Source organism: Nicotiana tabacum, chromosome 14 (assembly GCF_000715075.1).
Source record: "Nicotiana tabacum cultivar K326 chromosome 14, ASM71507v2, whole genome shotgun sequence".
Lineage (NCBI taxonomy): Eukaryota > Viridiplantae > Streptophyta > Magnoliopsida > Solanales > Solanaceae > Nicotiana > Nicotiana tabacum.
Window position 1 is genome coordinate 36,152,791 of NC_134093.1, and position 18,614 is coordinate 36,171,404.

General features: G+C 33.7%; 2 protein-coding genes across 2 annotated transcripts; both read right to left on the reverse strand.

Moving 5' to 3' along the window:
* Window positions 1-2,325: 2,325 nt before the first annotated feature.
* Window positions 2,326-11,491, reverse strand: LOC107766012 (putative prolyl 4-hydroxylase 4). Its single transcript, XM_016584724.2, has 7 exons — window positions 11,282-11,491; window positions 10,808-10,865; window positions 10,593-10,697; window positions 5,201-5,258; window positions 4,099-4,274; window positions 3,012-3,081; window positions 2,326-2,905 (listed from the first exon to the last, which is right to left on the reverse strand). The coding sequence occupies exons 1-7, from the start codon at window positions 11,407-11,409 to the stop codon at window positions 2,610-2,612; spliced, it is 891 nt and encodes a 296-aa protein (XP_016440210.1). The 5' UTR covers window positions 11,410-11,491; the 3' UTR covers window positions 2,326-2,609.
* A 2,902-nt stretch (window positions 11,492-14,393) lies between these two features.
* Window positions 14,394-18,182, reverse strand: LOC107766013 (receptor-like cytosolic serine/threonine-protein kinase RBK2). The gene is made up of 9 exons (XM_016584725.2): window positions 17,987-18,182; window positions 17,195-17,298; window positions 16,669-17,084; window positions 16,313-16,564; window positions 16,071-16,225; window positions 15,624-15,703; window positions 15,402-15,537; window positions 15,132-15,281; window positions 14,394-14,937 (listed from the first exon to the last, which is right to left on the reverse strand). Exons 3-9 carry the CDS (start codon window positions 17,051-17,053, stop codon window positions 14,818-14,820), a joined length of 1,278 nt encoding a protein of 425 aa, XP_016440211.2. The 5' UTR covers window positions 17,054-17,084; window positions 17,195-17,298; window positions 17,987-18,182; the 3' UTR covers window positions 14,394-14,817.
* Between the last annotated feature and the right edge of the window lie 432 nt (window positions 18,183-18,614).

Genomic DNA, 18,614 nt, shown 5'->3' on the forward strand with positions numbered 1-18,614 from the left:
TGCACAATCGCTCAGTCTTCCTTGTATGAGTGCATCAGAGAGCAACAATATGTTGATCCTCATTTGCTTGTCCTTAAGGACAGGGTGCGGCACGGTGGTGCCAAGCAGGTTATTGTGGAGGAAGATGGAGTACTGCAGATGCATGGGTTGTATTTGTGTGATGTATTTGTGTGCCTAATGTGGATGGGTTTCGTGAATTAATTCTTGAGGAGGCCCACAGTTCCCGGTATTCTTTTTATCCGGGTGCCACCAAAATATATCAAGATTTGTGGCAACATTATTAGTGGAGGAGAATGAATAATGATATAGTTGCATATGTAGCTCAGTGTCTAAATTGTCAGCAAGTCAAGTACGAGCATTAGAGACCTGGTGGTTTGCTTCAGAAGTTAGAAATTCTTGAGTGGAAGTGGGAGCGTATCACTATTGATTTTGTTGTTGGGCTCCCACGGACTCAGAAAAAGTTCAACATAGTATGGTTCATTGTGGATAGGTTGACCAAGCCAGCATATTTCATTCCAGTAGAAGTTACCTATTCTTCAGAGCGGTTAATGGAGATTTACATCCGCGAGATTGTCCGCCTTCACGATGTGCCCATGTCTATCATTTCTGATCGAGGTATGCAGGTCACCTCGCACTTCTGGAGGTCTGTACAGTGTGAGTTAGGCATGCAGGTTGAGTTGAGTACATAATTTCATCCTCAGAAGGACAGACAATCCGAGCACACTATTCAAATGTTGGAGGATATGCTTCGCACTTGTGTTGTGGATTTCGGAGGTTCTTGGGATCGATTCTTGCCACTTGAGGAGTTTGCCGACATGATATCCTTAAGTTTAACAACGGAAGGTGCAAATACAAGACACTTTGTCCTTAATATTTACACAATATTCTTGAAGTTAAGGACATCATGTCCTTAATATTTACACAACACTCATAAAGTTAAGGACACTATGTCCTTATCATTTACACTGCACACATGAAGTTAAGGACACCATGTCCTTAACATTTACACTGCACATATGAAGTTAAGGACATGAGGTCCTAAAGTTTAACAATTGACGGTGCAAATACAAGTTAATGACATTATGTCCTTAACATTTACACTGCACACTTGAAGTTAAGGACGCCATGTCCTTAACATTTACGCTGCACATATGAAGTTAAGGACATGATGTCCTAAAGTTTAACAACGGAAGTTGCAAATACATGACACTTTGTCCTTAATATTTACACATCATTCATGAAGTTAAGGACACCATGTCCTTAATATTTACACAGCACCCATGTCTAGCACAGGGGTATTTTCGCCCGGGAGGGTAAAAATGTATTAAGCACTAGCTAAAGAGTAAATACATTTTAAACAGTGGCTAAAGAGTAAAAGACATCTCTAATTAGTAGCTAACTGTACACTTCCCCCTATGGCCCGTTGGTTTCTGTTTGAAGTGATGTGTTTTATGATTTCAATTGCTAGCAGTTATAATTAGTTTTAGGCTATAATATGTATGGTATAATTTTATGGATACCGACTGTTATAAGTTTTCAGCGGGTGGCTATATGTGATTTTCTCTAAAAAAAAATATGTCATATAAATTGTTGGAGTTGGTCAAATACAAAGCATATAAAAAAACATATATACAGCTTGTTTGAATGGTTGTTATGCATAATATTGTATTATACTATATCGTTTTGATGTAATAATATTTAGATAAATTGTATCGTTTGTCATCATTTCATGTCATGTACCAATAATATGAAGAATAAACTTACAATATTACAAAGATAAGTAAGATACGATGTAGAATTATTACATAAGATTGGGTAAATGATAAAATAAGATTACTTAATAATAAAAAAAGACAAGATGAGAGGGGGAAAAAAGGTAGCGACGCAACCACACTAAATCAGTCATTACATAAAATGACACTTTTGTCGTCACATGACGACGAATTTAACGATACGATACAATACAATTTAAGTAATAACAAACAAACATTGTATTTAAAGTAACAATACAATAACTAACCGCCATCCAAATAAGCTGTCAATGAATGAAATTTAAATTCAACTTGCATACCATTGCACAAAGCTAACCAAGGAAGAGAAATTGTCCCTTTTCTTCATCCAAATAAGCTGTCAATGAATGAAATTTAAATTGAACTTGCATACCATTGCACAAAGCTAACCAAGGAAGAGAAATTGTCCCTTTTCTTATTCTCTATTATTATGCTTTGGCAATCAAAAATTTGCTAACATCTTAATCCGAACACATCAGTGTGTCTAGTCCATTTAACTAGTGGATGCACCATAATGACCAATCATTACATATCATTTACTCAATAACCATCATAAAATTAGTGCATAAGCAGACTATCATTTTGTATCAGATAATACATTCTCAGTGACAAGACCAAATTGAAGTTGGTACATACTCGTTAACTAATGTGTACATAAATGCAGTATACATATGTTTGTGTGAGACAGAAAAAACGAACTTCGCTCTATAGAAGAAAAAGGAAATAGGATGTTATTTGCAAAACTGGGTAGATCGCAAGAACAATAAGGAATAAAATGTTACTGTTTCTGAACAGATTTAGAGGAAGAAGTATAATAAGTTAACAAGCTTTGCAGCTCTTCCTACAGCTTCCTGGAAGATCTGAACTTCCAACCATGTATTCTGGATTCTTGGTGCATTCCCCAAGTGTGGCCCATCTCTCGCAATTCTCGTTTTGATCAGCACAACTTTCTTCAGATCCCACGATTTTGTCAAACGAATCCACATGAATCCACTTTGTTGCTGACCACTTCTCACCCTCAATAACAGGGCATCCTCCGTGGAGGCTCATAGGATCAGGAACGGCATTTGGATGGAGACTGAAAAAAAGAAGTGCATCTCCTTTCCGTGGTTTTGCTGAAATATTCCCCGAAAAAGAGAACCAGAAACAAATGCAGATTAGGTTTAGCAACAACTGGAATAAGGCGACAATGTTGAGCAGTTATCTATTGTATAGGCTCACCAGCTATACCCTTCCTTGCACACTCAGACAAACTATCATCAGCTGCCATTGACCTACGTCGAGTTGATTCCTGTAAAGATATCCAGTTTTACAGAGAAACATGTTTATGAAAACAAAGATCTAGGAAACACAATTTGGAAAGGAGCAAATAGCAAAGCTATTTACTGTTGGTAAATCTAAAGGATGTCACCAGGAAAATTCAATCCGTAGACGTATGAATAAAGAACAAAGAGAAAAGAAATCAATAAATGAAAGACAAAAGCCAACATTACCCTATGATTCATAAAGTCCCCTGCTTTTAAAGCACATCTTTTTGCGCGTAACGTCCAATAGAAGCAAAGATGCAGTTTTTTTTTTCTTCTAAAGGCTTCCCCTATTTAAGACAGCTATATGCCGCCACATCAACATTTTCTGGCCTCTTTCCACTCCGGCTAAAACTTCATTGAATGCAAGGTATGTTTTACCCTGATTGTATGTTTAATTTTCTTTATGATAAGTAAAGGATGAATATTATCGTTAATCATACGATTTGTTTAGGTGAAAGGAGGAAGGGCGGAGAAAGCAAAAGAGGGAGTTCAGGGTTATTTTTTTATTGATAAGGAAGTGAAAGAGGACAGGAAGCAAACGTAGAAATGTATTTTAGCTTTTTCAGTCACTCTGGAACTGGTTCAGAAGGAGGAAATACATATCTTTTACTTCCATTCCGACCCTACCAAACAACTAGAAGCAAATGATGAACACATCACCAATGGGAAACAAACCGATGAGCTTCTCATCTTTTGACCTTCCACTCCCCTTGGTGGAACCAGATGTGCTGCAAAATAAACTTGAATTCACCTTTTTTCCCCAAAACATCATCATCATGAATTTCTAAGCTAATCTCTGCTTCAAAAACCTACCTCACAAATGGTGATCCAAATGAAAAGCTAAATTTAGGAAACAATATATTCAGGGGGACAACGTAGCATGGACGACCTCATACGTGGAACCTAACTAGCAAAACGAAAAGTTATGTTGACGGCACGTGGGATAAAAGTCATGCTTGTATCAGTGTAAAGGAATTAAAAAGGGACAAAGTTGAACTAACCTCTGCTTCGGGGAAGACAGTTTCACCTCCTTTCTCGACATCACTGAGATACATGAGTACTGTGGCTAAGCGGTGTCCACCACGAACAATATTAACCTTGTCAGAGAAGTAATCATAGTGTGGCTCATATTTCTGCCCTTCCTCGTATCTTAGAACCTGTATGTCTTCTCCATTCTCTGGCAAAGAGAAAAAAGAAATATCCATCAAATTGGAACCCACAGACATAGCTAGACCTTAAAAAGGGAGCGAAGAAAGCATCTGAAGTCTATGAAAGTGAATTTCGGAATAGATTTGATTTCAAGAAACCACAGCCAAAAAATAACAAGTCCTCCAAACAGTGCTTTCATTCTTTGTCTATCACCCTTCTAACATGTTATTGTTACTTCTTATTTACACCATGAATTGTTCAATCTTCAGTTTCTCCTCTTTCAACCAGAGAATCGCCTTATAACATATTTCTTTGCACTCTCTGATATGGTAAGACAAAAGTTTCAGAAGTTTAAGATGGATAATTTAACAGTATTGCACAAGAATTACACAGTATATATAAGTTAATAAAACTAATGCTCAGTATCTCTGAAAGCAGAAGGCAGATGAGAAGTGAGTCTTCAATTTAAAAAAATAAAAAGATGAGAAGTGCACAAAGTCTTGCAAAGTCAGAATAATGAATATTAATTTTTATTGGACAAAGAAGAATAACCACTTATAACTAAAAGAAAAGAGAAACAAAAGGAATAACTTGGAAAATTATGATCTTTTCCTTTCTTTGTTTCTCCTACCTGGTGGCTCCCTTTTAACATCGTCATATTGTGCAATTGTTTCTTATAAAAGCTTTTCCAAAAGATTAGTGAAGTTTCATAAAATTATAATACTCGATTTGTTGAAGGACTGATGACACGGTATAAGTGAATTGATCAATTAGTGATGTTGAATCAATTACCACCAAATATTTTCTTGAAGTCAGTAAGAATAGCTATCAAGTCAATCTTTTTTTTTGTATCAGACATACTTTAAGTGGGAATTGAGGAGAGCCTTCAAATAGCAACTAATTGTGGATGGTTTGACTATCCTAGATTGTGATATCCTTCATGGGAAGTCAGACCTTTTGGTAGAAAAGTCCAAGTCGCTATCTTCTCCTCTATCCCAGCAACAATAGGATCCTGCAGCCCGAAAAGAAAAGGCAAAATGAAGAGCTGACACAATTAAAATACAGAAATGGAAATATTGTATGATCGGGTATGCAGCAAATGGTTAGTCCTGCTTCATGAAATCCCTAAAGGAAGCAGCAATCAATTAAAAAGGATTTAAAAAATAAACTTGTGAAATACTCTGCAGCATTTCTTTGATATGTCATGCTGAATACTCTGGATTATAGAACTGAATATAGTTCCCAAATAAACGATCATCATATAATCAATGTTACATAAATCATTTTTAAAAGAGTTATATGTGGGCATCACTTAGTTATTCTCATTCACAAAACTAATCAATCAGAAAAAAGTCATTGAATCAGGTAGAAATTCCAAACCAAACAGGCCCTAGCTCTGGTTTCTGAAAGGGTTTCTTTTTTCTTTGTGCATGTTGACTATTGACATCTCAGTAGCTTTCTTTTCCTTCGGGCATGTTAAAATTCTTTAAAGCAGATCAGGTTCCTCTTATGTATTAGTATCAACAATATTCTCCCAGTCAAACCAGCAACAAGTATAGGTAAAAGCACAAAATTTTTCTTTATTATTCTTGACCAGAACCAGCGCGTAATTTGATGCATATCTTATATTTTTCAGGATAAACCACTAGTATATCCCAAATCCCCATTTGATTTTTACAAACAGCTCATAACTTTGACTTAAATTTAGTGCTTTTACTTGAGCAAACATGCTGGCAAGATTATAACCACAATCTGTTTCTGATTGTAGCAGAAAGGTTTGATTTGACATTACTATGCGAAGCTTTCCAACTAGGTTAGCAAAGGACTCTAAACACATTGCAACAGATACATGTAATAAAATAATAGACCTTCCCAACTAAGTGCATTAATTAACCCACCACATATCAGTTGATAGTGGCCTAGCTGTTGACAATTGCAGGTTCATCCAGCTTAGAAACACATCTCATACACCAAAACTAAGGGTAGTGGAAGTAGAAATAATTATTTACTGCCTAACCAGAATTTCAAATTATCCTCATGTTTCAACATATAATTTTTGCTCATTGTGCAAAAAATCACATAAACGACATCTTTCTAAACTCATAACAATGTCATGTCTTAACAAATGAATCAGAATGCATGAAAAGTCAGCGTAGAAAATATGGGAAACATAGAAACGTTCAAAATACAGCAAATGGGGTCTATAGCCTGCTGACATTTAATTTCTTATATTACTATACACATAAAGAGAAGTTCCGATACTGAACAGAACTTTTGGATTCTGATGTTGCAAGAACTTGACAAAAGTGTCAAGCCATTAACTGATATTTGCCAAAGAGAATGCAGCAGATCCCCCTCCCCCCCCCCCGGGGGGGGGGAGCAACTTGCTTTTCTTTCTTCCAATGCACCTGGAAGAGCTCATTGCTCTTCACTAAGGCATGCCATTTTTTAGGTATAATTGTATATGAAAAATGCATTTGTGGATTGGGGTTTGAGGGGGGAGGGGGGTGTTATCGTGCCCTTTTTCAATTTAGCCGTCGACTACAGCAGAATTCAGCCGACTGATATTGAGTTCACCAATCTGCACAGAAATGGTTAATTTTTGGAATTAAGGTGTAAAATGTAATCAAAGATATATTGCAGTGAGGCAAATGAGAGACGAATTTTTTGTACTAGTTTGGAAAGCTTACATCTAGTCCCCTTGACTCCCAAGGATTTTTATTTCTTCACCTTTAGTTTTGTCTCATCACCAGCAAGGAGAGTTTTCGCACGGTCACCCCAACCATGCGGTTTTACCTACGCTCACCACGAACTTTTACAATATGATTTTGATACATTCACTACCAACATATGGTCTTAACTCGTTCACCACCAACGTATGGTTTTTACACGCTCACCACAAACGTCTAGAAGATGGTTTTCACTCGCTTACGAACAACAAAAAAGGCTGCCTAACCTTTCTCTCACTAGAACTCTAGGGCTTTTAGAGAAGTGTAGTAATAAATCATTTTAACCCTTTTATATGTTAGGGTTTCACTCAAGCACAATGAAGAGCACTCCCGGTAGTTAGATAGGCTAATACTAGGCTCAAAGTGTTGCTCTCTTGTTTTTCACAAGTGTAGACCCAAAAATATCTCAAGGATTTAAGAAGATAAAGTGAAAAACATTGTTGGGAGATGTATGTTGAGAAAAACATTGTTGAGGAGAAAAGATTTCACTATTGTTCTCCTATTTATAATACTCGTCAAAACTTTACCGTCACATCCTCTTCTTGAAACTTGCATTGATTCACTTGTAATTCTTCCTTCTTGAGCGTTGGCTTCAGTAGATTTCCTTAGGTTGTAACTTCCGTCAGCAAGCTGCTTTCCTTGTGGAGAATTTTTTGGAATCTACAGGATTTAGCTCCTTCTTTTAGATTAATTTGTTTGTTCTTGCGCCTTCTCCAGGCCTCCATTGTTTCCTAATCATCCTCTTTTTCTAGGTCTATCTCTCGCCATGATGATTCAAACTCTTCTAGCAGATGGAATTTGTTAATTTTGAACTTAGTATCTTTATTACCTTGTTTTGTGCTTTCCAAAATCTTCCATTCTTCAACGGATTTCTTCTTTGTGACATTAGTCAAATCTAATAAATCTTCTTTCCTTGTAGGTTTCAATCTTTCCTTGCTTTAAGGAATTTTCACGTGATAATCTTTTCTACCGAGATTTGACCTGAAATAAAAAAAAATCTTAGTATGATTTGATCTCCCTTGATTTTAGGAAATCTTCCTTCCTTTCAATAACATAAATTGTAGGATAATACTTTTCCATAATTGATATTAGCAATTTTGAACTCCCTTGATTTTAGGATAATTTCCTTCCTTGATCTTGGAAAATAACATCTTTCCATAACAGAGATTGTTGTGGCTTATTCAATATCTTCCTTCCATTTGTTTTTTATCAAGGTATCTTCAATGCTAGAAAATATCCCTAATAAATTTCAAACATATCCTTCATAGGATTTACATCCGTTGTAAACATCTTTTCTTAATTTTGTAGTAATACCAACACCTTTCGTCCAAACTTATAGCAAGTATATTCAAATTTGAGCATCTCTTTCATTCCATAATAACAAGTACTCTTCCTACAATTTTGGCCGAGATACTATTCCTTGATTTGGACAAGACTCTTTCATATCATCCTTGATTTCGCAATTCCTTCAATAATCAAATCTTCATAATTGTACCATATAATATCTTTTTTTCTCATATGTATCTGAATATTCAATCCAATCAAATTCTTCTCAAACCTATCCAATAACTGATTTATACAAGTAAATCCTATTTGATTAAAATCTTATGAAGTTAGAATTGAGCTTTGACTATATTGGCCTGTTATCATCAAAATGAGGTTTCATTTATTGAGATTTAAATAAACCTTAAGACCTTGAGATTTAACTATGAGGTTTCACCTATTGATATCGGTGATAACAAACCAGCATAGTCAAAGATTGATATTGACTTGCGGAGAGAGACCTCATTTGTTTTAATGATGTATGAAAAAATATTCTTACTACAATCTATGTTATAGAAAGAGACTATTTTCCAAGATCAGGGAATATTTGCTTAAATTATGGGTAAATCATACCTAGAAAATATTTGAATTCAAGGGAAGGTCAAATCTCAGTAGAAAAATTATCTTGTGAAGATTCCTTAAAGCAAGGAAAGACGATTGAAACCTAAATTAAGGACAAATTGTTAAATTTGACTGATGTCACAAAGAAGGAAGGCTTTGAAGAATGGAAGATCGGGAAAGCACAAAACAAGAAATTAATTGTTATTGAATTCAAAATTAGAAAATTCCATGATCTGCTACAAGAGTTTGAATCATCATGGAAATGTATCGAGATTCCACAAATTAGCTGAGTCACGAGAAGACAAAATAGCGAGAATCAAGAGACAGACTTAGAAAAAGAGGATAATCAGGAAGCAATCAAGATCAAACAGCTTATTTCAAGAAAAGGAACTAAAATAGTGTAGATTCAAAACCAAATCTCTGCAGAAGGAAAAAAGCTTGTTGATTGAAGATACCGCTTAAGGAAATCTACTGAAGCGACGATCAAGAATTCAAGAAGGGGGAGAAAGCATAAAGCCCTTTTCCTTCCCTCCATTCTTCAAGAACATGGCGCAGGTCAGAGACATGGTCGAACATGATGCTTGTTTGATGGACAAGTTAAGAAATAAAGTTGCGTTTTTGTTATCAACTATAGTTTTTGACATGACGGTAAGCGTTTGATCTAACCTAGGATCAACGTGCATCGTATGGCAGGTGTTCTTTTTTTTTTTTGGGGGGGGGATTTTTTTTTAACACCAATATCCTACCTATAGGAAGGCCCAAGTGATGGGCCAGGAATGGCTCAGGACATAGTTATGGTGGAACATAGTGGTTGCTTGATGCAAGGGCAGATGCATGTTTACCCGAGCAGTGTCATCCGACACTACTTGGTCGGAAAATTTTACTATATGTCTATATGCAAAAAAAAACAGAAATGCATTTTATAAAAGAAGAATGACCTTTTTTGGCATATTAGCCCAGTGGTGTAGTGGTCAGGCGCCGCATTTTCTTACTTGATATCGGGGGATCGACCTCAACTGAAGACGTTTTTTGTTTTCAGAATTTTTCGCATGGTCCTTTTGAAAAGCTAAAGTTTATAGAGAGTGGACTCTCAATTTCATCATAAAAAATAATTAATTAAACCTATGGGACATAAAGGCTTCCATATTCTATAAGTGATTAAAACAATATTTGAATGCATAAAGGAAGTTATTTAAGCATATATAACGTAATTTGGAATCATAATTTTAAAAAGATTATTCTATTTTTGCAATTTGCAAATTTAGACATGCCTACTTACTATCGTCATTCTAAACTTCTCATCTCTTTCGCTATTTGTCCCACAATTTATTCATCTGCTTAAATATCGACACCGCTTACTAAAAGTTCTACATATGCCCCTAGCTTGATGGGCTTGGTTAAGAAATAAAGTTGCGCCCTTATTATCATCTGCAGCTTTTAGCGTGATGGCAAGCCTTTGATCTTAGCATATAAACCTCTTAAAGGAACCACTATCCACGAGCACCTGGTAGAGTGACAAATCCATTGACAAACAGATCTTTTGACCCTGGCATGATACTCTACCACACTAAAGTAATAGGAATTCATAAAACTAGAAATACATGTCATATTTATGTCAAATTACCAATGTGCATACCAACTCATCTTTGCAACTTAGATAAACAATTAAACTGTTGTATTATGGAGTAACACGATTTAGCAACACAACAATGAGGAAAGTAAGAAAAACAGACCTTTGCTTTGCTAATGAACATCCCAGAGCTAGTCCTAACCTCACTGAGCTTACTTTCCCCAGACTCATTATCTGCCACAGCCGATCTTTTCAACTCCTTCTTCGCCTACACCACAATTGACAAATCAGCTTCCAAACACAAACAGATCTCAACAAATTGATCTAATCAAACATAAAATACATTCCCCAAAAAGTAAAATCGAAATTAACACTTACAAGAGATACCAAATGATTGCATTCTTCATCCGTCAGGAAGCCTTCATATACAAAAGCTCTGCGAACAGTCACAAATAGCAAACTCCATAAGGCACAACAGCACTACATAAACACCTCAAAAACTTGACTTTTTTCCCAATAACATTGCAACTTTATAAGCTTAGAAACCGTAAAATAGTGAAATACACATAGCTGAATCAGGGAAACATTACACAATTACAGAAACAAAAATTTACAAAATTGACCTTTTTTCAGCAATATTGCATTTTTCTTAGCTAAACGTAAAGCTAAATCGGTGAAACACTTGTACATTCCAGAAAAAGAAAAACTTATAATTTGACTTTTCTTCCTATAATATCAAAGTTTTCTTAGCTCCAAAACCGGAAAACAAACACTATAACATTACAGAATTTTTTATTTTTTTCTCAATAATTGCATTTTTATCAGCTTTTAGCTAGGAAAACAGTGAAATACCTAGGTTTCCATGAAATTTGCTTGACTTTAGAGGGATTGATGATGGCGGAGCATGATGATTTAGTCACGAACGCGGCGGCGATCAAGATGAAGAAGAAGAAACTGGCGATCTGCGAAAAGTTATTCATAGTGTGGATTTTTCTCGGGAAAATGTAAGTATCCAACTTTGAATCCAATTCGCGTGAACTGTTACTTCAACATTCAGCACATGATTTAGTCGGTCTTTATATACGACTTCTTATAGTTGGGAGGACGTGGTAGTTTCCTATTTTTCTTAATGAAAAATACCTGCTACATTTATTTTTTGTCATAGATTTTGGCTTAAAATATTATTTGTTTATGACATATTATCATATTTTTGAAAAACAAAAAATAAAAAAATTCAAGTTCTCAAAAACTGATTTAGTAGATAATTTTTAGGTGAAAATTTTTCTTTCACTCACAAAATTTCAATATTTCTTCAAATAAAATACATGTACAATACGTAACTTCAACTTTTAAAATTACTAGTAGTCGTACCCACGCGATGTGCGGTTAATATTAATTAAATTAAATTATGATCGAACTTGTTTGAACATATTAGATCGTATTGCTTTAATAAATTTCAATTGTCATCTTATTTGTCAATATGACATACCTAATAATAAAATCTCTATTAAATTAAAGGTACTTATATAATCATTGAATAGCTTTTTTGTTCTATATTTTTCTTTATTCTATTATCCAATGTTTAGTATTTTACATTGTTAATAGAAATTTTTATTAGCAAATTACTTTGTTTAATATTTTTGTCTACACGTTTTCTTTTTATAATATAAGAGAAGATATATATTTTATTAATGTTGAAATATTTTTTATTTTAAATTTTATTATGTTGTTGTCAATAATATTATCTGAATTTTAATGAATAAAATCTCTATTAAATTAAAGGGGCTTATATAGTCAATTAGTTATTTTGTTATATATTTTTCTTTATTATATTATCTAATATTTAATATAATTGTATTGTTAATATAAATTTTTATTAGCATATTACTTTGTTTAATATTTTTGTCTACTATTTTTTTTTTGTAATATAATAGAAGATATATATTTTATTACTCTTGAAATACTATTTTTATTTTAAATTTTATTCTAATATTATCAATAATATTGTTTGAATTTTACTGAATAAAATCTCTATTAAATTAAAGAGACTTGTATAGTCATTGAATAACTTTTTTGTTCTACATTTTTCTTTATTATACTTATCCAGTATTTAGTATTTTCACATTAGTAATAGAAATATTTATTAGCATATTACTTTGTTTAATATTTTTGTCTACTATACTTTCTTTTTGTAATATAATAGAAGATATATATTTTATTACTAAATATGTTTTATTTTAAATTTTATCCTAGTGTTCTCAATAATATTATCTGAATTTTAATGAATAAAAGATCTATTATATTAATCGAATAACTTTTTTGTTTTGTACTTTTCTTTATTATATTATCCATATTTAGTATTATTGAATTGTTAATAGAAACTTTTATTAGCATATTACTTTATTTAAATTTTTGTATGCTACTTTCTTTTTATAATATAATAGAAGATATATATTTTTATATTTTATATTTTATTCTATTATTCTCAATAATATTTTGAATAAATAAACCTTTTATTTTTAAAAAGAAAAACAAAAATTATTAAGAAAACCAAAGAAATTTTGAATTGGCATTTTTTTATTTTTTGTAATTTTAGCTTTTTATTTTAAAATAATTTAAAAACTCCAACTTGAAACTATCCTCCAATTTGAATGGACAGTTTTTTTAATTTTCGTTTTTTATTATAAAATATTTTATTTTATTATTTTATAAATATTTAAATTCAAAAACAATAACCAATAACTAATTGTTAACTACTTAGATCATGTGACTTTTTTTTAAGCTGCCGCTTGTCTTAAGGAGAGGGCTTTTTCCCCTCCTTTTAATAATATATAGATATATATAGATATAGATTTTTCAACACAACTTCAAAAACTATTTCTTTAAGTTTCAATCAATTCTATGTCCAAACTTTGTCTACAAAAATTTGGATATAAGAACAACAACATACCCGGTATTATCCCAAACTGTGGGACTTTGGATATAAGAAAAAGTCACTTAATATTTTACATTTTTCCTTTTATTATTACTCCTCCTTCAGATTAATTATACGAACCTCCTTTGGAGTTTTGTCCTAATTACAGAATTGGTCTTCGAAAAAGTAGTGAACTGAAGTAAGATTTTATACATGATGATTTTTATTTTTTTTTTGGAAAATATTTTAAGGATCATATTTTGGTGTGGTTGATTATTGAGGTTAATAATTGAGTGGTCTTTTGGTTATGTATCATTTATCAATAATTCATAATGAATAAATTGTTTTACTGATTAATTTGTTATAGGTAGATTACTTACTTTAAAAATTATTTTTTCTTTAAATAATTTAATTCAGTATGTTGATATGTATTGTTATTCCACATTATGTCCCACAATTCTCATAAAATAATACATTCATTTCTGCATAATTTAATGTGGGGTAATATTTGATATTGCCAACCAAATGTTGCGATAGTTACCAATTACTTTTTTTCTCGTGCAACCAGTCAAACACTATTATCTTATACAATTGATTATATGTTGGAGATAATTATTCCATACCATCATCCAAACGACCTCTAACGGTATAAAAAATTTGTTGTGTGCATGCTTAAAATTAGGTAATTACATGTCTATATATATATATATATATATATATATATATGGCAAATTCCTATAGCAAGTTAAATCCTTCCAAATAATAACAAGATGTATCATCCTCATACCTTTATTTCGTTTTTTGCTTTTATTTGGAGACTTCACTCTATTTCAAGAACCCTCCATTTTAATAGTTTCTTTACTTTTGAATTTGAATAAACCATGGAGTGTGTAATCTTGGGTCATCCATTTCATTTGGAACCAAATTCCTATTGAAAAGATATATAAAAAATAAAGCAAACAAGAAAAAGGAAATAGCAAAATATGTATTTGAAATTCTTCAAAGAGCGTTCAATAACAGCTCATTAGGCAATAATCTGCACTTTGTGACTAAAAGAATGTACTATGCATATTTATTTGCTGACCATATCAAACTCAAGTACATACAATCTAGTATATAACATTTCACCTACATATATCTACAATTTGTAGTTCTAAACATAGTACTTAAACAAAAATGACATCAAATAGAGATGAATACGTTTGCTGGAGAAAGCTACTACGCCTGTCAAATATTGAAACTCTTTGAAGCATTATACTTGTTATTTTGATTTCTTGTCCCAGTTGGATTATTATTCAGTTGCTCAGATTAATTCCGTCTTAACTGGTATAGAACTTTAATCACCTAACAATGCTTGTGTCTATGGTGCAGACATCAACTACAGAGGGCTCAATCGCATCAAAAGATCCTCTCACTGCTAACAAGGTCTAGTTCTAGCTGATTTTACTGGTTTGGATTATCTGTAAACTTATGGTTAGGGAGACTCAAGTAGTGCATCCAGTTCTATGGCACATCTTCGCTTGAGGGGAGGCCATCTTTTAAACTTTTTCTTGCTTTGTAGAATGCCGTCATCACCAATTAACATTTGTTCGACCTGCATGAAAATATCCCATCATGCATTAGCTTAGTTCCTAGAAATATAAGAAGCATGAATATGGAAGATACCCGAAGATGGCAAAATTTGCAGCAAAAAACCCATACTTTCTTTTAAATGGTTATTATCAACATTTCTGTTACTATGATCATATTGGTATTGGCTATTCTCCGACTAAAATTCATGTTACTTGCCTGGCTCATTGAAGGCCGATCTGCTGAATCTTGCTGTATGCACAATGAGGCAACCATAAGAATCTGATTAAGCTGTTCTGAGTCATAGGCATCTCCGAGTGATGGATCGACTATCTCATTATGTTTCTTGCCGAGAAGCAAAGGTTTAGCCTGTAAAGTTATTTGGTTACAGTTTATCCTACCACTCTGATTGATACTTGAAACAATAGGCAATTTGTATTACTACGTCTACAGTTGATTAAATGAAGGGGAGTTGAGATGATTACATACCCACATCACAACACTATTACGAGATTCATCCAAAGCTGGACGTCCGGAAATGAGCTCCAACAGTAACACACCAAAAGCATAGACATCAGTTTTTTCATCCACAATGCCATGCATAAAGAACTCAGGAGGGAGGTAACTGCCATGAACATGTAAGATGAAAGTTACTACAAGGGATCCTTATCGCATATTTACAATAGGTAAAAAGCTTAGGTTCCCACAAACCCAAAGGTGCCTTCAAACTGCGATACAGTGAGGTGAGTCCACTTATCAGGGAGCCATTTTGCAAGCCCAAAGTCAGATATCTACAGAAAACCAAAAGATGAGCAACAACAAATCCTGCTATTTAATGTGGACAAAATAGAACCCCTACAGTTTCCTTGTAGAACTTGTGACTCCAAATTTCTAGACATAAATCAGTAATTAGTAATCTGTAAATAAACTGCATTGAGTTTTATCCCTAAAGTAATAAGAGTCATCGAGTTCTGACACTTGAAGAAAACTTCGTGTTTGTAACAAGTAATAAAACTCATAGTTGAGATTATGTATTATATGCAGGTATTATAAAAGATAACATTCCAAAAACATAGAAATGAATTCAATTGCATGTCAATAAAGCCACTGCAAGACACCACATATTTTCATCGCGTGATGACTGGTACAAAGACATACCTGAGCCTCAAAGTCTTCTGTCAACAATACATTAGCAGCCTTTATATCTCTGTGGATAATCCTCCTCTGGCACCCCTCATGAAGATACGCAAGGCCTGCTGCTGCGCCCAGAGCAATATTATACCTTATGTGCCAAGTCAATTTACCCCTCTCACCTAAAAATGTGAAATACATAATAAAAGAAAGTTAGTCAAAAATCTACATAAGGTGTAATTTCATGAAAAGAAGATTAGGGAACATACCATTAAGCATATTAGCTAAGCTCCCATGAGGAGACAAAGGAAGAACAAGGTGCATCCCACCTTCAACTCCATAGCCAATTACATTGGCAATGTTTGGATGTTTGACATGTACTAAAATTCCTAGCTCAGATAAGTAGTCAGATGTCATTTCCTCTTGAGATCCCCTAGTCAACCTTTTCACTGCCACAGGTTGGCCATCTTTGAGATGTCCTTTGTATACTTCAGAATAACCTCCCTCACCAATCAAATTCTCTTCAAAAATGGCAACAAAAAGATTAGGCATCACAATGTGGTTCTAGAACAATAGTAGGAGCAATTATAAAGTAAAAAGCCAGGATACATATAGAAAGCGTTACCAGGGCTAAAGTTGTCGGTAGCTTGCTGAAGTTCTGAAAGGGAGAAATTCTTCCAGTTAGCTTCAAAGCAGTATTGCAAATCAACATCTAGATTAGGAGCAGGCAACATTGGCATGCTCCGTCGTGCACTCCTACTTTTTCTTTTGGATAGCATCTTTAAGGAAGGTAGTGAAGGTAGGGAAGGCATGTTAGGATGGAATGTATGCAAATGTATGGATGGCCCTTTCTTTAGTCTTTTAATGAATCCTTGCCAACCATCGGAATCTGAAGTGCTAGGCTTGGAAGTGGTTGATTCAGACTCTGTCTGATTCTCTGAAGCTTCTCTTATCGACTCCTCATATACTTTATCCTCCTCGATAACTTCTCTAGTAGAATCCTCATCCATATGATCTTCCCCATGCTTAGACTTCGAAACTCTAGCATAAAATGATAAAAAGGTTAAAATATGGAAGAGATAAACAGATATATAAAAACAAGTAATTAAGATAATATGAAGAAGAAACTAGCGTGTTCAAAGGATTCTCACCTTCAGCGGAGAGAGAAATGGAGGAAGCACAAAATAGTAGCTTGTGTCCTATCTTGAAAAGCTCCTCGTCTGACTCTTCTTCATTGGCATTGCAGGTATTCTCACTGTTAACACAATTTTGGGAAGCCAGAGATGTATAAATAAGATCATTTCTTGAAAAGCACTGATTTTATTAAGTTTTAGAAAATCATGCAAATATTCCACAAAGATTTTACAGGCATACAAACAAGGAAAAAGCTTCTTCTCCCATTTCTTCGTCCATTTTACAGATCACATGCCCCTAAATTGTTTAAAAACTATGTTATCTGAATCTACCTGCAGCCTAATTCAGGAAAACGACGCAAAAATCACAGATTATATTGAAGAGTGAAGGCCATGCCCAGAAATTCAATAATTGTCAAAGCAAACTGGCAACATCATTTCTTGCTTTACCCCCCAATATAACAAATGTTAATGTGTTTCTACCTTTGTCATCCGAATTTTATCATATGACAATTATCCACATAAAGGAGGAGAGTCGTGATAGATTGATGATCAACGTGACAACGGTCTAATATAAGGAATCCTCCGGCCCAATTACTAATTTGGGATTGAGAGGTGGTTGATATGATAGAGATATACAATGATCCATATACAAACACAAAGATTAGCAACTATCTGGTTAACAATACATATTAGCTAAAATTAACGGGGCTGCCTATTTCCTATTTAGCCAAAAGAGGGAACTTTATGAAGTAACAAACCAAACCAAAAATCATCATAATCATACCAAATGAAATTGAGAATATATACCATGGAGAATTAGCTGAATGTTCAAGAATAGTTTCCATGGATCCTCACAGAAAGAACACAAAAATAAACCAAAAAAGGATGAATTAGGCTTCCTCCACAGAATCCAAAAATGGGAGAATAGCAGAATGAATGAGAGAGAAGTATAGGGAGAGGAGGAGGAGATGATGAGAAAAGGAAAAGTTGGAAAATAGCGGTTGTCATGTCGTCAACCTGCATTTGCATGCACCTATATCCCAAAATTGTGGAACGTGCAAAAATAAATATTGTTGGGACCTACAACAAAGATTATATAATTTAAGAACGTTCAAAATATAATTTATGATAGCATATTAGTAGGTATACTCTTAATAGTATAACTTTTTTTTATATTTTATATTCAGCATTAAATTTTGCATGCAGACCAAGATTCTTCAAATAGGGATCACTAATGTCATACTCAAAAAGGTTTTTTTTCTTCGTTCCTCTTTCGAGGTAGATGAAGTCAGGGCGAATCTAGAATATAAATGCTGTGGTCTTCCAAGTTAATCCATATTTAATTCTATCTCTATTTGTTTTTACACACATATATATAGAATTTGATCCGAACATTGAGTTCCGCCGAACCTGCTAACTCATTCTTGGATTTAAT